This window comes from Blennius ocellaris (genome assembly GCF_963422515.1).
Source record: "Blennius ocellaris genome assembly, chromosome: 12".
NCBI lineage: Eukaryota > Metazoa > Chordata > Actinopteri > Blenniiformes > Blenniidae > Blennius > Blennius ocellaris.
Window position 1 is genome coordinate 5476415 of NC_137661.1, and position 22705 is coordinate 5499119.

General features: G+C 41.0%; 1 protein-coding gene across 1 annotated transcript in view; it reads left to right on the forward strand.

Annotated features, from left to right (window-relative positions):
• The window catches only part of lrrc7 (leucine rich repeat containing 7), a gene marked incomplete at both ends in the record, with an annotated part of 55735 nt that extends 37580 nt beyond the window's left edge, over positions 1–18155 (forward strand). The window contains 12 exons of the mRNA XM_080506777.1: positions 1797–2021; positions 2120–2342; positions 2511–2864; positions 3504–3749; positions 5154–5366; positions 6682–6849; positions 9377–9496; positions 9645–9852; positions 10328–10602; positions 12277–12369; positions 16167–16241; positions 18135–18155. Of these exons, the coding sequence (XP_080362903.1) occupies positions 1797–2021; positions 2120–2342; positions 2511–2864; positions 3504–3749; positions 5154–5366; positions 6682–6849; positions 9377–9496; positions 9645–9852; positions 10328–10602; positions 12277–12369; positions 16167–16241; positions 18135–18155 (2221 nt within the window). The remainder of the gene's footprint in view (positions 1–1796; positions 2022–2119; positions 2343–2510; positions 2865–3503; positions 3750–5153; positions 5367–6681; positions 6850–9376; positions 9497–9644; positions 9853–10327; positions 10603–12276; positions 12370–16166; positions 16242–18134) is intronic.
• Between the last annotated feature and the right edge of the window lie 4550 nt (positions 18156–22705).

Consider the following 22705-nt stretch of genomic DNA (forward strand, 5'->3'; position numbering starts at 1 on the left):
TGCTGCCCCCATGATGTCACTCTCCTCTCACCTCCACCTCCACCTCAGACTCTTCTCCTCCACCTCTACAGTCACAGATCTCTCTGTGGCTCTCACACTATTTACAGCGGTGACGACGTGCTGCTAATCACTTGTTTTTATTTTATAGTGATTCCACTACTCTGACATCAAATAATATCATTTTCCTGACTTCCACCTCCTCCATGACTATTTCGCTCTCCGTAAAAATTCCTTTTCTTCACCTGTTCTGTCAGGATTTAGTGTCAAATACTGGCGATCAACAGGCTGAATGAGATGCAAAGATATTGACGAGGCACTTTGCATTGACCATTTATGGTTGAAAGTGGGCGTGTTGAGGGCAGGAGGTGAACCAGGTGGACTGTGATCTATAAAGGAAAGTGCGTGCAGATACGCACGGTTTTACGGATCCAAATTTTTTTTCACGTACATTTTTAGTAGAAAAACACAATAAATGAGGCCCCTGCTGTCTTAGGGGTGGCATGGCTCGGTTGGTAGAGTGGTCGTTTCCCAATCGGAAGGTTGCAGATTTGATTCCCATCTCTGCCTGCCCACGTGCCAAAGTGTCCTTGGGCAAGACACTGAACGCCGAACTGCCTGTGTGAATGCAGTGTGAGAGTGAATGGTTGGTGGTGGTGGGAGGTGCTGATGGTGTAAAATGGCAGCCTCGCTTCCGTCAGTCTGCCCCAGGGCAGCTTTGGCTACCTTTGTCATTTACCACCGTCAAGTATGGAGTGAATGAATAGTGCAATGTAAAGCGTCTTTGAATGCCAAGAAAAGCGCTATATAAAACCAATCCATTATTATTATTATTATGCTGTTTGACAAAAGCTGATATTTAGAGTTTGTACATCATTTTGAAAGAAACCTGAAGACTGGTTGCTGTCTCTGGTTCCCCAGTTATTTTCTCCTCTCCATCATTGCCAGACTCACCCCAATATTATGAATTTGACTAAGTATAATTGACCAACATGGTTTACAAAGCAGGCAGCTGCCGAAAGCGGTGTGAGCTGCTTTCCATCAGTTGGATATAAGAGCCAAGCAAAACGCTGGTTCAGACTTCCTCTCGTTTTACAAAAAAGGTCTCAATGAGCAGTTTTCCTCAGAATCAGTAAAGTGGCTGATAAAATGAAAGCGCACGGACATGGACATAGTGTCACTCTGAAGTGTTTGATTATGTTCTGCAAAAGACGGCAGATGTCCATACAGCCAGCACAGTTCTGCTATAGGGCAGTAGCACCCTGTAGTAATAGTGAACGGTCACAGTTTGGCTCCCTGGCCGTGATGGGGATATTTCTGCTTAAGATAAAAGATTAATTTACTCATAACCACAGTTTAAGCAATCATTTCTTATTTTATCTGTGCTTATTGTAGCACTAATATCTAAACTGTACGAAACTGAACATCTTTGTAATATCAATGATGGGTGCTGTAAGTGATCTATTATCAATTTAATATTTAAACATTTTTGAATAGTATTTAGGAAAATAAAGTTACTTTTAAAGTTCTACACATTCCTGACTTCTTTGTCTCAACATTGCAGACACTAACCTGCTTCCAGACCTTTGAAGTTGATTTCATTTATAAGAATAACCAACTGTGCAGAAATGAAATGGCTATATGCAATTCATAATGATACTTTTCACGCTCTGCTTTTCTCCCTTTGCCACAACATGACTGGTTGCAGCTCTGCCTGTTATAAAACTGATAATGTTGTAGTATTAATCACCACCATGCAAACATTGCCTGCAGCTTATGTTTGTGTGTTTTGCTGCAAGGTTGGAGGAAGGCACCGGGCCTTTGCCCGGCAGCTGGACGTACCACAACAACAAGGGAGAGCAGAACAGGAAGGATCAGCTCACTGTCAGTGGAGGAAACAAGGTGACCGTGGTGATGAGTAAAAGCTCCGACCGCCTGTCCCCCATGATGAAAGAGACGAGATCTAAGTTCAAGAAGTCGCAGAGCATAGATGAGATTGATATCGGCTCCTACAAAGTCTACAGGTGGGTTTTTTTTAGTGTCTCACAATGTGAAATAAAGCTTTTCTTGCACATTTGGGAAGCTTGTTTTATTTATTTCTGATGCTGTGATCTCTTTTAAGTATTCCCATGGACAGCTACAGTTCGTCTATTGAGCAGCAGACCAGTTTGGACCGTCAAGAGCTTCCTGGCTCTATGGAGCAGACCAACATGTCACGGTCACAGTCTGCCCCCATGTTGGACGATGAGCTGGGCTACCCAGGACACGGAGTTGGAAACCAGAACCACCAGAAACCTGCCATCCCTCAAAAGGCTTACCACTTTGACCAGAACTACAACCCCCAGGTCAGCTGGAGCCTTTTTTTTAATTTAGATTTTTTTATATTTATATTTATATTGTTGTTTCTCATGGACTGTGTTTGAGAGTTAATATGATCAATTGAATAAATTGAAGAACCCAACTCTTTTACACCATGTATGAAAACGTCGTTGTTTGTCACTCTAATCAATCAGGTGACCATCGATCGCAGAGTACCTCCCCCTTTCCCCAACACACCAGATTATGTCAACCATTCATCGAAGGTTTTGGAGTATATAAATCAACCAGGGAAGACATTACCCAAGGAGCTTGTGAGCCCACGGTATCGTGCATATCCACCGCTGGAGATGTTTTCTTTCCCACAATCGCCAATCGGTCAGGATGGCCCGCCCAGCCAGCAACAGCAGCAGCCAATCCCAACGCAGCGCTCCAGACCAGGGTTTCTTAGGAGAGCCGATTCATTGGTGAGCTCCACCGAGCTCGCTTTGTTTCGCCGAGTCCATGAAGCCCAGCAGGAGGCGCTGCAGGAAGCTCAGTACAGACAACAGGTAGGGGACAACACATTACTTTTTTAATCAAACGTATTTATTTGTATATTTGTGATAGCTAAGGGAATCCTGGATAGGAGCTTGCCTTTTCATTTATGTGAAAATCATATAACTAAAAATGTTATTTTATTTTGTGAGACAACAATAAATAGGGTTGCAGAATAGTGAGATAAAATTCAAATATGTGGGTTTACCTACTGTCTTTTAAATGTTAATATATATAGTTTATGTTTTGAGGGGGGCATTTATCATTTAATTTAGCATGTTTGTAAGCTTACTGTAGATCTTTATGCTGCAACAGTAAAAGCCGGATCTCTTGTCGTGGTTGTCTCTCTTACCACTGAGTGAGAAGGCCGTAGGTTCTAATCTGGGCCGGACCTTTTTGTGTGGTGTCTTCTCCAATAATCCAAATACATGATTGGGATGTGATCCCTAATTGCATGTAGGTGTGTGTGATTCTATGTTTGCCCTGAGATGAGCTGGCAACTTGCCCAGGATGTATCCTACCTTTGGCCTTGGCTAGCAGGGATTGGCTGAGCCTGCACAGCATAACATCAGATGGATGAATGGATGATTGTTGTAGTCTTAAATGTCTTTTTTGTTTGATAATCAAGAACTTTTCCAATCTTCTACCCTCAGGTGGATCCCCCTCATTACGCTCGGGCTCTTGCCTACTCATCCCCAATGGATCAAACAGGCGGCGGCAACATGTCTGACAGCCAAAGTCAGATGATGCACAACAAGAGAAACGGCCGCTACGATGACGACTATCCCACTTACCAGGAGCAAAAAAAGCCCATGATTGGTTATCCTACGAAGAGCCTGACTCAGCGTCGCCCTTTGTCTGCCAGGAGCTATAGCACTGAGACTTATGGCGCATCTCAGGTATGATAACGCGTATCTCATATAAGTTGCTGATTGAGGCTACTTTAAACATTTGTCTTAATTGAACTCCTTCAATACTTGGATATTTGTTCAAAGGAAATCAGAACAACAAAGAGCACCTCTTGCGTATATCAATTAACCTGCTTTGTTCAATCATAAAATGTTTGGTTCCCATAAAAATAAATAAATAACATCTTCAGATATATCATTTCTATTTATTAAAATGTGTTGCATTTTAGTAGATTCACACATCAGTGGTAACACTGTCTTGTAAATAAATCTCTATAGGTCCCATCATTTGAAAGCACATAAACAAAAACAAAATGATTCAGTGAAGCCCAAGTTGATTGTGTTTACAAAAAATGCCGTAACACACAGGATTCAGCATTAAAACGCTTTCCCACTCCTCCATTTCCCACCAATTACTCGGGTCTACGTTGTTGTAACAGCAGACTAAGCAGAGGAGTGCAGGTGTCGTTCGCCTCAGAGATATTCCAGATCCTAAGGCAATCCCATGTCCATAAATAATCCCCATCAGGATGTTCTAGGATTGCCTCAAGTCAGACTTTCCCAAAATAGTCACAGGAGGTGTCCAGCGGCATACTAATGAGATGCACGAAGCACTTCATCTTGCACCGTTCAGCGTGAGGCTCCCGGAGAAAAGTCAAGTGTGAGCATCTACTGCAGCCTTTCACTTAACATGGCTGTGCTAGCTGCCGTCCTTCCCAGTAGCTGCTTCCACTTCAATGTTTGTATAATATATTAAAATGCCTGCTGGATTTATCGTGAGTAAATATTGTGCACTTTGTTGAGTTGTTCACTAATCCACCAAAAGTCGCATTAGTAACTATGTGCAAGTGTGCAAGTAACACTTCAATCAGTATCACATGCACTTTATGCTAATGAGCCAACTTGAGAATGCAAACTGAGATAGTGAACACATTCAGTTTTATTCTACTAAATCACTGCATGTAGACATAGCTTAATGCAATGCTGATATTATGTTGACGTTAACCTTTAACAGAAACATTAATCTCCTTGTCCGTACATCAATACTATAATTTGGTATATTCTTCATCAGGCAAAGGAACATTTGCAAATTTCTGCAAAATCCTATATAACTGATTTTTCTGGGGGATCGCCTTCAACGGGGGCACAGGAGAGCCCGGTGTGAATTTAATGTGAAAACATTTTTAGAGGAAATGATGATCAAAAAGTTGGGATCTAAAACTTGTGTTGGTGCACTTTTTACTTATCCATTAGTTTTAAAACAACATGACATTTATGTTGTATTTTTTTCAATTTGAAGCTCAGTTTCAATGAAACCATTTTACCTATCCTTTCATCTCCACTCACTGGCTTGTCTATTATTGCATCTTTAAACCTACTATCTCTTTTCCTTAGGCCCGCCCAGTGTCTGCCCGTCCTACAATGGCCGCCCTGCTGGAGAAAATGCCCCCTGACTACGCCCTTGCAACCTGCCCTGAGAAAGCACCTGACGACACCATTAAAGTAAGACCAGTCGTACCACAGAAACCTGAAGACATCACCTCAAAGATGCCTGCTGATTGGAGGCAACAGCTACTCAGGCACATAGAGGCCAAGCGGTTGGACCGGGTACGTCAATAACAAAGCAGACACACTCAAAAAAACGACTGCAAAACACACACACACACACACGTGCACATACTCAGGTATAGCGTTTAGAGGCCCTCCCTGTCTGTATCTGTCTAAGTCTGTGTTGTAAGGTTGACCAGATCTGTGTCCGGCTGCATGTGTCCACTCCACACTCACTGTGTCAGCCCAGCCGACCACACACCTGCGACTGAATAAGAGCTGTAAAATATCTAAACCATGATATTGAATCAGATTCACTTTTAAGCCCGTTTCATGCCTCGAACCAACTTCATAAACCATTTAATTTTAGGATACAGCCTATTATTTTCAGTCAGCTCCTTAAATATAACTGCATAGTTTCACATTTAATGCTTGACAAGCAACACTTTCGATTTATTTTGAAGGCATCTTTGAGAAACGGTATGTGGAAAAATGAAGTCTGCGTTCATATTTTGTAAAAGTAAACTAGGCCCCTGTGATCTACATACCTTTTATGAGAAACATTATTGAATTTTAACTGATCAGACAAAAAAAAAATAAAAATACACTGAAATCCCTATGTTGTTTTAAACCTTCTCGTTAACAGTTTATGTTTTTCTTGAGATGGAGGCAGGATCACGCATGACATTAGTTTTCTTTTGAGGATGTTGCTGTTCCTCTCACCTTCCAGTGAAAAAGTTAATTAATACATGTTGCAAAATGTCAATGCAATTATTTCATCAGTCTGGGCAATCAGACCTGGCTGGGAGGTTTGATCACAGTTATATAATGAGACCACCCCCCAAGTTTTTTTTGTTGTTGTTTTTTTCTAAATACAATAGAATAAAATGTAGAATCTCAAAAAAAAAAATTCATATCTACCACATGCAAAAAACAAGCACACTATTGAATGATAACGTGATGTTATAATGTAGCACTGGGTGCCATCATTTCCTTCACGTGAGTGAGTTATTTGATAATAACACAAGTTTTTATTTAGGGCTTTGGCTGAATTGTTCATTAAAATATCCGCACTTGTTAACTGATAACTAATCATACAATTAACAGACTAATCTTGGAATGAAGTGATTCACTTGTTGCTTGTATGACACAATGTTCTGTGTTTTTACCAACCACGAGCTAACATTTCTCTGTGCTTTTAGCAACTCTGCACTGTTGTTGTTTTATCAGTGTTATTGCTTGTTTGTTTGTGTGTTTGTTTGTTTGTTTGTGGAGCTCACAGTGTGTTGTCGCCACGCTGCAGCCCGCTGTACTGGCTCCGCCTCCCTTCCCTCCACATTCACCCATGTCGTGTGATGTTGTCTTCTCCAATCAGAGTGGTGTCCTAAAGCACAACACGCTCACGCTGGGCATGCTCTGTCAGGGCGGGGGTCACGGCCAGGGGCGCAGCAGCACTTTGAACTTTAACCTTTACAATAACACTAAGCATGAGCCCCCTGCTGGCCGCTGGCTGCCACTACCTCCTCCTCCGTCTGCTAACGCCGTGAGTATACCTCTGAGAACAATGGATCCCTGGTACTGCTGTTATTACTGCATACATGGGAAATTGCAAACAAACTGCAGCCTCAGAAACCACTGAGCTGCAAATACTCTAAGCTATTATTGAAATATTTGCCGTGTAAGTGTTTAATTTAGTTTAACTATCTTATTTACACTGAGTCAGTGGAATGAGTCACTCAGTCTTAAAATCAAATTCTGTTACTATTACATTTGTGTGAGTACAAATACTGTCGTTCAAACTGAGGCTCCCAACAGACGAGCAGAAAAAGGTGAAGGGGTTCCCTCAAGTCCACTCTCAAGTAAATTCACCTGAAGCATAAACAGAGCACAAACCAGAACCTAGATAAACCTCACCATGGTCATGACTTGAATCCATCTCCCCGCAGCAGCTCCGCTACTGTTTTGTCTTTATGTAAATGTTTTAAGCACTTATCAAGTAATTATACTGTTGTCTTTTTATGGATGTTATTAACATTGTCTTGCATAATTTACACATATTATGGTCTTTGTTTGCTTCTGTTAGAGAAAGGCTCCATGACACGCATGTAAGAGTGATGCTTGATTCGACATACTTACATATTTCTGTGAAAAACAATGGGAAAGAAGGATGAGGCCTTTTGCCAATTCAATGGGCATCATCAGTCGCCAGGTGCTTGGACTCTGTGCAGCACACCGGTTCTTTTAGGTACAGAAGAGATTTGGGCTCATCATCCCACAAGTGCAGATGCGTCACCATAGAATTGTGTATTCTAACTGCATATTAAATACTGATGCTTTTCCACTAGTACCTACTCAGCTTTACTTGACACAACTTGCTTTGCCTCACGTCTACTCAACGACACAGCCTCGGTCGTTTTCCATTCCAGTGAAGCACCACCACTGCATGGGTGGAGTTTTCTTCGTCGGGCACACGCGATCACCCCCGATATAATGCATAGCGAACATCCATTGGATTTCAGCTCAAATAAGAAAATAAATAGTATATATTTTTATATGTTTATTCATAGTATTACAAAATATGGAGTGTTTCGATGCCCCTGTTAACTGGTGACTTCTGCCACAAGCTGTTAGCAGCAGATGATGTTAAAATAGGACAAACAAACAGTACGATACTTTAGACTGTAATGGAAATGCGGTTAAACGGTGTCCACCAGGACAGCTATGGATTTTGGTTGGGTTTTGAACATCTGCTGTGACAAGGGGACGCTCGAGGAAGCCGGTCACCAGTTAACAGGGAAACCAGTTAATCCAAAATGGGAGGAGGCGTCGCTCCGTTCAGCTCCCTCTGAATCCTCTGGTCGGCCACCAGACAAAAAACACCTGCACATCGTCGCTGCTCCACAGGGTTTGTTTTTCTGGGGTGAATGAGCTGCCTTCTGGCTCATCTGTGTCGTGACGCTCAGGCCAATCAGCTGCCTACCGCCTGCCGACGTCACAATTTATACTTGTCTCCACTCGCTTGGAACCTCGGTCGAGGAGGTACCACGGAAGTAGCTGGTAGCAGGACGAACACGTAGCGGAGTAGAGTCAAGTCGAGTAGGGCTGAGTAGGAAACTCGTGGAAAAGCGCCATAAGCTAACCATCACAATGAAATGGAAAGATCGAATTAAGGAAATCATTTCCATTTCATGCACATGCACTTGAGTGCAAGATGGGTCATCAGATTATTGGCACTGTTTAATGGCAGGAGACATCGTGCAAAGATAATGCAGACGTGGAGTCATATTTGTTTAACAATGATTTGATTCAGATCAAAATATTGAAATTGGAAAAAAACTAAAAAAACTTTTCAATTCTGGTGTGAACACAAAGTAAACCCAAACTGAAATGCAGTGTTGTTTCTTAAATTTGTATTTGTTATAGGTTGGTCTAAACCACATCACAAGTGTTTTTCTCTGGCAATGAGATCACACGCACTTTTCATATTTGTTGTTGCAAATTAGACATTTCTGTGTTCATCCTCCATGTTCGTGCATCAGTGGATTTACGTGCGCCGCACTCTCTAAGACAGAGATCTGGAGGGCCACTGCCGACAGCTTTGCGACGCACCTGATTGACTTATTGATTGATTGAATCTTGACAATGACTCCCCTGCTGTGCCGACAAGGCCAGTTGAGCTGCTTGAATGTATGAGTCACAGAGTGAGGCTAATGCAATGTTGGATCAATGTGAAGTGTTCTCATTGAACAGCAGTCATGAGTCAACAAGCTGGATGACACTAATACATCTGGTCGTTGTTTACTTAAACATAAAGTCTAAGGCTCCTATTTTAAAAAGTGTGAAAAGTTAAATATATATTTCAGTTCAGATTCCACAGTCAAATCACAATGTTAACTGATCTAACTTCTGGAATGAAATCTTTTCACTTCATCAGAAAAGCTAGTTCAGAACTAAAAATGACAGACTCTGGCACAAAAATGAGACACAAGCAGACAGATGAAAAACACAACCCAATTTATTTGGGAGGGGGGTTAACAGTCGCTCTCTTTCTCTCTCTCACCCTCTTTTAGACTCCGTCCCAGCAGGCTGCCATGCTGGACAACGACCAGGAGGGGTTATCAGGGAGCAACCAATGGGCTCCGTACTCTCTTGGCAGGAGGGACGTTCCACCTGATAACCTCATGAAAAAGGTGACAACTGTTGTCCGTCGCACCTCGCCTTCGAAACCTCTTATTTAGAGATCTAATTACAATATCAAGACTTGGGCTGACGACAGTAAATTTGCATTAAAAAAAACCCAACAGAAACGGTGTCAGTAATCTCCTCATCGTTCCACAGAGTGCACATTCACACAATCCTTCCCACCAATCACACAACACCATGATCGTCACCTCCTCCTCCTCCTCCTCCTCGGCCACGACGCCTCATCGCGTGGTCGTGCAGCAGGGCTACGACGGGATGGTGAACAAGGGGTTGCAATACCAGCCAGGGATGCCCCTGTCTGTGGTACCTGCTGTAGGCCAGTACCAAGGCAACATGTCTCAAGGTAAAGAGTAATGAAATCAAACAGGTGTGACCTTTTGTGCATGTACAGATTTGTGTTATAACACAAAACACAGCAAGGTTGTGTTTTATTTTCATTGGTTGGCCCGTTGAGTAATTGATTCATTCATATTAGATTGCATTGATTCCAGATTTGTAACAGAACAAATACAAGTAAGATCGCATAGGGAGTCCAACACCTTCCACAAATTCCTGACAGAGCAGGCTGAGCTGTGATGAAAACACTTGCTTACTTCTCTCCCACCTGACAAACCACATGCTGCCTATACAGAAATGTATGAATACCAATCAAGATGAAAAATGCACAAAATGTGTCATATATTTGTTGAACAAGAAAATTGTCAAACGACAGTAGTTTTATATTTTATGCCAACAGGCACACAGAAACTATATGTACAACAATTGACCACATAGCTTCAACTTCAACAGCTACCAGCCTCTTGTTTTACCGCCTACAGGCCATCCTAACCCTGTCCAGGCGTACCCGAGCTCTGGTCTGTCCATGGCCATCTCCCCATCTGGAAACCAGCCCCAGTATCATGGCAATCCCCACAGCTCCCACTCGTCCCATCAGCCCGTCCTGCCTGCCACTAACCCCCAGTACCACGGCAACCAGGGCATGGTCCACAGTAACCAGGTTGTGATGAGCACCCACACCAACCCAAGGCCTCAGAGTGCCCGCTGCCTCCTTCAGACTAAAGGCCAGAAGAGCACGGATGGTTACCAGGAGCAGGTACCTGTCTGTCTGTCTGTCTGTCTGTCTGTCTGTCTGTCTGTCTGTCTGTCTGTCTGCCTGTCTGTCTGCCTGCCTGTCTGTCAGCCTGTCTGTTCCATCTGTCAGCCTGCTGCAGCCACACCACAGGTTATATTGGAGGTCTGTTTGAAAATGTGCTCAAGTAACCGACTCTGTATTCATTACATTGTAAATGACCAATTTACTTTTTTTTTTTTCTTTTCTCGCAGTAGTTCAACTTCGTCACACCAAATAGCCCCATGAACACAATATATCGGTTGGTGCAAATAACAATATTTTACAAACTTCCTTGATCTCTAGCTGGTTAGAAAATACAGAAGCTTGGCTTACAATCACTATCTGCTCCTTGATAAATAAACAGAAGATGGCCTTTCTTTACACTATCAATTATGAATTTGGAGGGAAACGGTCACAAACAATATTTAAATCAACTTTGATATAACGATTAATTTCAGGTATTAAAAGAAACGTGATCAGTGCCTCAGATATCTGTGATTTGCTACCATACATACATGAATGCTGCAAAAAGAGCAACTCCAAGCTTTTGTGCTGCTGCTTATCAGCTTCTTCTTATTGATTCGCAATAAGATGAAAGACAACAAACAAACAAACAAACAAACGACCTGATTTAATGAGATCCTACTCACATAAATAGATTGCTATTCTGGATTCATTTGCGCTTTGTAGATGTAGAACTAAGAATAATACCATGAGCAGCATCAGGAGCAGACGTTGAGCGATGGGATGGAGAACTGAGCACGAGAAGCACAAACTCTAATGTGATGCCACGGCGTTCGGCAAAAGACGTCATTGGAGCGTTACAGCAAATACAGATGAGTTGGTCAACATGAATAAATAAAATAAAGAGAAAGCTGTGGGAAAAACAAGAGCAGTAGAGTAATAGTAAGACGGGCTTCAACATGCGTCCAAACTGTCGGCCTGTTAAAGTCTTGAAAAAAACACAAGGCTGTATCAGAATGGATAAATGCTCAATAATAATACATGAAATTAAAAGAACAATATTAAGAGTCTCCTTACATATTAATTGCCTGCACATTTCTGTTCAAATTACTTTGAACTGTTGGACATCCTCACACTTCCTCCAACCCCACTTCCATATAATGAGAAATAACGTCATTGTGTTTAAATAGAGGAAAACTAGGATTTCATTTGAGGAAGACAAGGTGGCTTTCGATTGGAAGAGGATTTACAGTAAGCTTGAAGAGACAAAAGGTCAAATAAATACAATTTAGCCTCCAAACAAAAAGCCTGTGCATAAACTAATCGAGACAAAGTCAGAGATGTCATTACTGGTTGACAGATTTAATACATTAGCATTGTTGTGCCACTATAGAACTAAATAAAACCTCATTTGTATCTTACCGACCATTTTTTTCCCGCCGATAAAAAAATAAATAATTCAGGAACAATTGTAGCTCAGTTGTTTCTGCCAAAAGCTGACAACCTCCAATATAGCTGCCAAAGGGTTGCACGTCACAGGAAAGCACTCTTCCACATGTTGTCTTTATGCTTGCGCAGTGATTTTCACGATTTTCATGTTTCACTTTCAGTTGTCTTTCTTTCTTTCTTCCTTCTTTTTTCTGTTCTTTTTTCCCCCCTCTCTCTCTCTCTCTCTCTCTTCTCTCTCTGTAGTTGTGTGTGAGAATAGAGAAGAACCCTGGTCTTGGTTTCAGTATATCTGGCGGCATCAGCGGCCAGGGGAACCCCTTCAAACCCTCCGACATGGTACGACCTGACCCGGCCCACCAGCCAATCACAGCCCCCCCGGCTTTACCTCAGAGTTGCCATGGAAACTGCTGCTTACCGCAGTGCCTCCTCTATCTATCTGTCTGTCTGTCTCTCTGTCTATCTGTCTGTGGGGCAGCAGTTCACTTGGTTAACTTTGAGTCGGTGACGTTAGCATCCCTTCTCATAATTCTTCCAGGGTAAATCATCGACAGGACCAATTGGAGGATCATTCTATGAAAACACAACTATGAACTGCATGTAATGTAAGAAAAATTAGGCAATTTAAGCTATAATCTGAGTTTATAATGCAAAAACATGCTTGCAACAGGCGCAACAGAGGCAGAGTGTGTATTTAACCCCATTTGTGTGGATCTCCACAGCAAACAGTTAACAACAATATTCTTAATTTAGAATCATGCCTACATATGCATGTGTACATGTAGTCTGGGGGTATGCAAGAGTATTTGTAATCTAATCAAAAATATGGTACAATAAGTGGCTTCGATCACTTTCAGGCTTTTGATACCTGCAAGTCAAACAACCAGGATTCACATTTTCCGTGTTTGAAAGATGTTATGAAGAAAACAAATCGACAACTTTTGTGCCCACATGAATGTTTATTTTCAACACACGGCACTCTCATTTCTACTCCTGAGTTTGACCAACTGTGTTGGTGTGTGCCTGTATTGATAGCCTGTTGGGGTTGCGACTCCCCGAGGCTGGCTGCACATGGCTGTCTGTCCTAGAAACACGCTGCTACGTTCATTCTAACAGAGCTGGCCTGCTCACCCAGCTCTGACGGCTATTTTTAGGACGCTCCGATTCGTTCTGGGACACCGTGGGTGATTTTAGATGTTCAACACTTTGATCTGGGTATGAGGAGGTATGACAGGCTTTACTGACTGTTATTCTTAGACGCTGATGAGACAGGCACTCTATAAATGGAAAGCCCACAAGAAAAAGACGTCTTCAAACATTCAGCCTCTCAAAGTTTATTCAAGTTGGGCTTTAGACAGATCACACAGAAACTGTCAATTCATCATTTAACTTCTATTTTTTGGGGGGGTTTCATGCAGACAACTGGTGATACAGTTGCTGACGCTTGCAGTTATTTTATCATTCCCTTCACGACTGGTATCCATAAGGCCTCCACCAGCTGCAGTTTGTACATTATTAATACCCTGTTACACAGGCAGAAAATGGAGTCAATGCAGATGAACAGTTCCTCAACAGATTCTGCTGTTTTTCTAAGTATTTACAGTATAGTTACAGTGGATGTGGGATAAGGTATATATTAAGAGGAACATACCTTGTCTACCGCTTTGTCAGTGTGGATTGATTGATCACATTTTACTTTATCCGTTCACTCAAACCATACATGCCGAAGCTTTTGCAGACCTCAGTGAATGCTTAACACTGACTGTCAGTCACTGCTGATCTTCTGGGTCTCTCCAGTGATGTCAGCTAATGTCAGCATTTCCACAGAGTCATGAACTTGCAGTATGTATGGTATAACTGAAGTGAAACGGACAACATCTACTGCACAGAAGCCATCCACATGGACCCACCAGGTCTCGGGGGGATGATTTTTGATGTCTGTCAAAGAGATGGAACCACCACACAAACAGAAGCTTTTCTTTTATCTTCTGTTTTCTTGTCTGTTGCTTTACTCTGGAGGTTCCACCCTCATGTGAGCCCAATGGATATACAAAATAAAAAAAAAACATTAAAAAGTCATGTATTTTCAGTGCATGTCATGATTTGTCACTAATTTCAGGTCAAACCAAGGCTGCTGCTTTTGAATATAATCTTTTCTGACCTGTTTTCTGGTATCTGGGTTGTTTGGGATATGTCTGTGAAAAGAAAACTATCAGATTTAAGACTGAACTGAGTCAAGGCCTGAATAGTTAAAAAGAACTGTTTGAAAACAGCTTGGCTACTGAATTATACATCTATGGTTTTGATCCTCTCAAGCAAACTGCAGCCACAACTGTTTCACTAGATTGTGGCTCCCCCTGGTGGCTGGTATGTTATTTGCACTTATCGTTTCTTTTATCCTGGAGGCAGCAACTCTTTTGGATGATTGGATGAATCAGATATTTAACACATCGAAACAGTACATGGATTCATGTATTGGCTGGGCAGGTTGCATTATATAGTATAATTTTACATTTTTGATTGTGTTCTTTGTCAGAAAAGTTTTTGTTAATTGTGTTTTATGAAACAATACTTTTCTCGTTTAGAAAAAAGACAATGCCAAATGTACTGCTCAGAGCAAAGTTTCCTCACCTCTTTGTTTGGCACAGTGATTTTGATTCCCTGGTGTCTAAAACATACCAAGTGATCATTTGTTTAACCACAAGGACTAAGTTAAGTCATACAAGTGAAGTTTCTGTAGATGTAAAATGCTTGCATTGTCAAAATCATGTATTTTGAACCCAGAATCAGCGTAAGAGCATTAATTGAGGGTTTTGAGAAACAGTGGTTTTCTACTGACATGTGGGTTTGAACAGAGAACAACCCTTTTATTTGTGGTGTGATTGTTACATACAGTGCTGTTGCACACTAAGCTGCCTTTAGTAAATAACTTATCAACTATATGTTATCACTAACCTGCAAAAAACGTCCTCAGTATTATCCATTTGTGTAAAGAAAATGTTTTTTTTTTTTTTTTTACTACAATTGGAGGGCCATATTGCAGATGGAAGTTTTTTGCAAGGTGTGACAGCTTTGTGTGAAACTGCTTTTAAAGTTTGTAAAGAATAACTGTGACTAACACTATGCAATTGCAGCTACTCACAAACTCGTCTGTGATATGCACTGAGCTCCATACGGAATCTAAGAGGACTGTGTTTTAAAGCTTACGTTGTATGAATGATTCTGTGACAACAAAATAAATATCTAAAAGATACGAGCATCACGCAGAATCAAGCCCGTCTGTAGATCCATATGAGGCTCACTGTATAAATGTCGATGTTGCCACAAGCAGTAACTGAACTAATACTTGGAACGCAGAGTTCTGAACCCCCCTCCAATATATATATATGTGTTTGTTTCTGCATTCACTCACAGACTGAAGTGCAGAAGTGCTGCTGCACTATCACTACTACATCCTCCCTGGTGTCACTTCTATACGGCACGTTTATCTGTTCAGCTCACTCCTGTGTGTTCAACATGTTGAACCATGTAGACACAACTGCATCGTCCCACACTTTCTGTGTTCCGAAAACATCTTTCAGCTCTTGGTGAAAAGATGTTGGTGTTTTTACAATCTCTGCCTTGGGTTACTGGGGGAAAATACCGGGGATGAAATCTCTTCTGCCCACCCTACTTCTTTCCCTCTCGATAAGAGTCATCTCACCTCTATTCTTCTCCCTACATTCTTTATATATTTAATCTATTCCTAATTTTCTCTCTCTCTGAACTCGTGTCTATACAAGTCCATGTCTATATGAATAGCGAAAAAGCCATTTCGACATGTCTTTTGAGAGGAATTTATCACTCGGGCTTTTATAAAATTGAATACACTTCAATACGTGAATGCCACACAGCGAAGCACAAGTACGTGCTCTCTCTATCAGCAGTCTCTTTGTCAGCAGTATATTTGCATCCTTTGCACGTCTCTCCAAATTTCAAAACAAAGAAAATACATTGGTGGCCTGGCCATATCACTTTGGCAGAAATGTGATTTGTTTTGGGGGTGGGGGGGGTACTGAGATGAGAATGAGAAAGGCAAAGATTCTAAACCATCGTGTCCCTGTGTTGTCCTAACGGTGTATCATTTTGACTTATAGGGTATCTTTGTTACTAGGGTACAGCATGATGGGCCCGCAGCCTCTGCCCTGCAGCCCGGAGACAAGATACTGAAGGTAACACACTCCTAGAAACACAAACATCCCCACCCCTCCTCATTCTGTCCCAGCCATTCCCATCGTCTTTAAAGCAGTGAGGCAGGAAAGAAAAGTCCGAGCATTCGCCTCACAAGCATGTTTATCTTCGCACCTTATTATTGAGGCCTCCAAGCTGACGCACAAAATCCTGGATAGGCTGCAATGCTGATCATGGTCCAGCTACTGTTTTATTATGTTGGCTTTATTTCTATTGCAGATAAGCATAGAAAGCTTGCTTTCTCACCCCCCCCCCCCCCCCTCCCCCCTGCTGTAGAGTCTGGCGTTTATTTATTTATATATATATATATTTAGTCAACAGCAACAAACACATTTGTTTCAGTCATAACTGACTGTAAATTATGTGACAATGGTGATAATTAAGCCAACTAATCTCGTGTTCCAGAATTAAGCTCACAGATATCAACAGTTATCATGAAGCATTTTGATACAAAGAGATTTAGGGACGTCCAAAGCCCTGAACACAAGGTGGTATCAGGGCGTCATTATTATGAAATGCAGCGGGCTCATTACCAAAGAGGTTGGGCTCAGTGTAAAATACCAGTAAAGAAAATATATGGCAATAATAATAATAATAATAATAATAATAACAATAGTATAATAATAATGTGCATAGGTATATTTAGATTAATGTTTGTTAGGTTGTCAACAAGTTAATAGAATCGGTACAAAAAGAGCATTTATGAACGTCTCACAAGTAAATATAGTCAACAATTCACCAAGGAACAAAAAGCTTAAGATAGTGTGAAACTGCTGCATTAAACAGATAATCACTTTATTTATGCACTCCCTTTCCAGATCTACAGTTGTATCTAAGATGTAAGAAACTGGAGGACATTTATGTGAGAAACCTATTTAAAAACTTGAGGTTATTAAGAAAGATGCCATGATGCCAACAGTCTCCCTCCCTCATCACTCGTAGCAAACAGTGCAGATCAGTCACATGCTTGTTTGTTAAATATATAATCGATCCTTTATCAGATTGAGGTTTTGTGCAGATCATAATCTATAATCCTCGATGTGAAGTATTAGTGTCCAAACACTATATTGATTGATCACATTGAATTGAGTACACTCTGTACAAACTACACAAACTGCGAAATGTGGAGCCTCTTATCTTTAATTTCTGACATTTGTTAGTGTATCGTGTTTGATGCAGCACTGACTTCTTTAACCTGCTCAATGTCAGCTTTAAAATCCACCAACATTAGAACGACTGTATACGTCTCAATGTTGATAGTCCTCAAATGCAGTTATGTTCAAATCGTCATTATTTCTAAATCTCACCATCAGTATATTAACGTCTTGATGTCTCACTGTACATTTGAGCTTTATGCTACAAGTCTGCGTGCCCCGCACGCCGTCGTCTGTATTTTTGTGTTCTCAGTATGACATGCAACAGGAGTGTGTAGAGTTACTCTCAATCCCATGCCAATATTTCAGGTGCAAATATGTTGTGATGTATTACAGAAAATAGGCAGATTGAGAATCTATTGAAACAATAAAACTCACTTAAAAGCAGTGTAATACACCATTAGACATAAACCGTTGAGATCTGATCAGTTGGCTAATTAATTTTATTTTGTAGTAAGTAGCGCTGAGTGACAGTACAAACACCTGGATGTATTACCAGTGAGCATGGGGAAATGATGTGTCGATACAACTTGCAGGGATATTTTTCTCATTGATGTTTGTTGCGCCTCCTGTTTTCAAACGGTTGCGCCGAATGGGCCCCAAAGAAAAGCAGTGTGTGGAGAAGTCCAACTTTGAGACGTCAGCGCTTTTGCCACGCCTGTCTCCCCTTTGTGCCTCTTTCCTCTCATGTGTTCCTCCCCTTTCATCTTCTCTCCACAGATGTACAGTTTAGTCGGATGAACTCATCTAAAAGCCCTTTTTGTCTTTACCCCTTCTTTTTCTACAGCATGACTGTGTAGCTCCTCCTCTTCTCTCTCTTTTCCCCAACAGTGATGTGTTACTGAGATAGTGGTGGCAGTGACCCTCCATCCTTCCACAAACACTAACACATAAACATGTGTATGGAAGAAATGAAAAAAAAAAACAAACAAAAACAAAACAAACTTGCAGCACACATACCTCTATACATACATGCACACACACACATGCTGTTGACTGTGCTGCATGTTTGCCTTGCAGGCTAATGGACATAGTTTTTTACACATGGAGCACGAGACAGCCGTCTCTCTGCTGAAGAGTTTCCAGCGGACTGTGGACTTGGTGGTTCTGCGAGACAGCAGCACGCGCTAGAAAAACACATTTAAACAATTTTGCCTTTGTTTTTTCTTTCTTTCTTTGTTTTTTTTTTTTTTTGAAACAAACAAATACAACAACGCTTCTCTTCTCTGTTCACCGCCATCCCACGTCACCACGTTGTGGAACTGGAAAAGGAAAAAAAAAAAAAAAAAAGCTGCCTTCTTTTGTTTGTTTGTTTTATTTATTTATTTATTTTTTCAAACTTTTTGGGGGGGAATATAGAAACAGTGATTTGCCTATTGCTGGAACAAAGGCAAATTCACGTTCCAAATGTACCACAGGAAACATATCGGCTCTTCTGCCTACCGCCGATCAGGGACCTGGTCGACGGGAGGATGGAACCCCCCCCCCCCCCCCCCCCCCCGAGGACTCGACGCTCTGAGATCCTACAAGGGTTGCTGCAGTTCAAATTTGAGATTGGTTGGCTTGTTATTAGGCAGTCATCTTATTGGTCACTATTATGTTTTTGTTAACAAGTGAGAGATTTAGTGGATTGTTTTGGGTTTTTTTCTCTCTCTTCTCCACTGTCATTTTTAGTTTATAAAAATGGATTCTGTGTAGCACGTGGTTCACAAACTTTTTTTTTAATACTTTTCTTTATTTTAATCTTCTGTCATCATGTATTGTTTTGGCTTTTTTTCTGTTCTTTCTTTTAATTTGTTGCCTTGTGTTTTATTTTATTTTTTCCTGCAGTACTTTGTGAATTCCTGCAGATATTATTGCCTCCCATGTACAGAAATTGAAAACTTAGGACTTTCTGCCTTGTGTACATATATATAGATTCAGCTTTCTACAGCTGCACTCTCCTGAGGCCTGAACAAAGACCTCTAAAAGTTTATGGTTAATAGAATTATTGTTGATAAACTATATTCTAAATTATTATCCTGTTGACGCACAGGAATCATTTCTCCAAAATGGTAAAACTTTTTAAAGTATATCACTATTTTATCTGTATAGAAAACACTTTTCACAGTCCATCACTGCTACTCGTTTTCCTTCGGTTTTTAAAGGTGTTGCTTGCACAGCTGTGCTGAAAAGAGCTAAAGCAATATTTCCGAGGCTCAGCCCTTTGAGCTTTTTTTTTCCCGCAGAGCCTAACTTATCCTGCAGTGCCATCTTTCGAGCCAGTCATGCTAATGTTTACACACACACTGCCATGCACATGAATCAACGGGCAAACACATGCATAAAGACTTCTGTTGCCCCTCCCGGGACACCGACGCTGCGGTGCAGAGGGGGCCGCCGCTGCACAGTGAAGGCCTGTTTGTAATTCTTCTTCTAATTTCCAAATACGATTTGTCTCATGAAACCAGCTAAACTCACCCCGACGGTCGTACTATATTACCTGTGCCATCTTTGAGCTCCTTCCTTTCACTGTTGTCGCATCCCTTTTGTTGTTGTTGTTGTTGTTGTTGTTGTTGATGTTTCAGTTGTATTGAAAAGTCGCAGCATGCGTTTCATATCATTGGTCACTGGGAGCTGGACGTTCTGTTGTGGCTTCTGGTCGTCTTTACACTTGGGGGGGGGGGGGGGGGGGGAGGGGGAGGACGCTGTATCGCAGCACTGAGATCTATCTATCTATCTATCACTGGCGCCATGTCGCCCCGCTGCCCACTCTATGGTTGTAGTTACACAAGAGTGCGGCTCTGATCTGATGATCGCTTGGTGAGAGCGGGAGTCGCTTTAGAACTGTTGTCCCAGCTTCAAAGCCAAAAGCTGCTGAAGTGTGGACCCGAGAAAGAAAACCCACAGGAGTCATTCAAATACAAGTGTATGCGTCTTGATGGGTAAATCATGCACTGGGTTGGATTTTCTCTTTTTTAGACAATCGAGGGGGTAAAAATCTGATCTGTGTCACGTTCAGCACTTTGATCTGCACTCGTCTGTATAACATGGTGCTTTAAAACAAAGGAAAATTGATTGATTGACTGATTGATGGGGTTCCTAGTTACACTTAACTGTTTAGTGTAACATTAATAATCCAAGGACATGCTTAAAACACGGTGTACATTGACATTTAGATTTGCTAACGTTTTGATAAATGTAGATAAGAGTAAGGTTGTGATGAAAGGTTGCCATGAAAAAAAGGAAAAGAGAAATATAGACTGATATAATAGGTGAATAAAATAAACCGTCTTGGGGAGTTTGGGAGCGAGAGGTGGACACATGGCAGGACGGGCTGTCCGTTGTGGTCGTACTTGACCCTTGGCATGACATGACAGCAGGAAACACTGACAAGGAAAAAAGAAAAGAATGAAAAAGCATTTTCTGTCTAAATGCAACAAGCGACTCCAAGACCGTCCATGGCAGTGAGTTTTGTTCTGTTTGGTTTAGCATCTGATGTTTCATCCAGAGCGAAAGGAAAAACAAACAAACAAAACAACAACAACAAACATCCTCCACTGTCCTTTGCTTTTTTCTACTTGACACTGCCGTGTCACCCTGTGCCCATTTTGTGTCAGCTGTCGTAACACTGGCATCAAATTTCTGTTTATTCAGCATAATGGACACAAAATGGCACAGTTGAATCATACGGTTAAGAGATTTACCACAGGTACCCACCCAACCCTATTTCGAGTTTGAAATATCAAAGATTATTGAGATGAGAACAGAGAAAAATAATAATAATAAAAAAAAAAAAAGGTTTGATAATATAATTATTTTTTACTACATGTTTCAGGTAATTCTTTCTAAATATATTGATATACCTTAGCTTTGCTCAAAAATTGTGATATTTTATAACGACACTTATAACAAAGTTATGGATGGAATAACGCACAGTATGACTTGGAGAGCTACACATGTACTATCCAAAACTGTATAAAATATGTATTTCTACTGTAATTGTGAATTTGTGTTATACAAATATATATTATATATATGTATATGACTATAAAAAAAACGGTCATTTTCTAAGTGTTAAAACTACATAAGAGCTGAACAAATGAGGACAGTGTCACTGTAAATAGCTGTGAATGGAAACCCAATTTAAAATGACTCATATTGATTGTGAATGTACTCATGCTTTCTGCAGTACCTACACCTACCCAACTTGAATGCTGCTTCTTCTGTTGTGTGACAAAAAGTACTTTGACCTCCGAGGAGAGAAAAACGCTGTTGAGTTTATAAGTTGGACACATTTTAGTGATGATTTAAACAGAACTATTTATTTCTTTATTTATTTGCACATGCAAGTTGAAATCCTTCCAGTTTTAAGTTTGAGTATTAATGCGGAGAAATGTAATTGCTGAAGTACATATAATATATATCATGTGTTTAGGACGCATTTTGCAGACGCTATATGTACATACTATTTAAGATACCGTTTTTACAAAACAAAAAAAATAATATATGTATAAAATTGAAAAAATGCTGTGCAGCAACTATACTGGAGCCATTTTGGGCTTTGGGACGTACCATTTTTTCAGTATATAAGAAGTGTTTTGAATAATGTACTAAAGTCTCTATTGTACAAATAATAAAAATGTCACTATTGGTAATTTGGCTTTTTCTCTTGTGCACTGCTCAATTTTTTTTCTATGACAAAATGATGGCGTGACTCTTGCTGCTATTCTGCTCATTGCTGGGTAGGAAGAAGGGAAGATACAAAAAAAATGTGGGACAAATGAGGAAAGAGCAGCAATAAGTGCAATTGAAACAAAAGGGGAAGTGGCAAAAGACGAGATTAAATCAAATTGGCTGATGGATGAAAAAGTAGCCTAAAAGAAGGAACTCAGATGAGGAGAGACGAGGTGAGCGGAAATAGAGATGACTGAGTGAAGGAAAGAAAGGGACGGGGATCACCTGGATAAGTCTGAGGCGGATTACACTTTCCTCTGCGCTTTTCATCATCATCTCAGCAGATGCTTCTTTGTCTCTCTGTCCATTAGTGTAACAACCTCCCTCTCTATCCGTCCATCTCATCTTTTCTTGACAATCAGCTGAGTCGAGATCACAAAGGGACGGCTGATTCGCCTCATGGGACAAAGATAGAGTCTCATGTCGGAGGAGGTTTTGGTGTGTTGAGGTACGTATAAATAATCACCTTTACTGAGCACATGCAACAATAAGCACTCAGTTATGTCTGATTCTAGTCTGATCATGTTTTCTCAGTGAGTCACAGAGGAGCTTGTTTCTGTGTGGAAATGGCCACT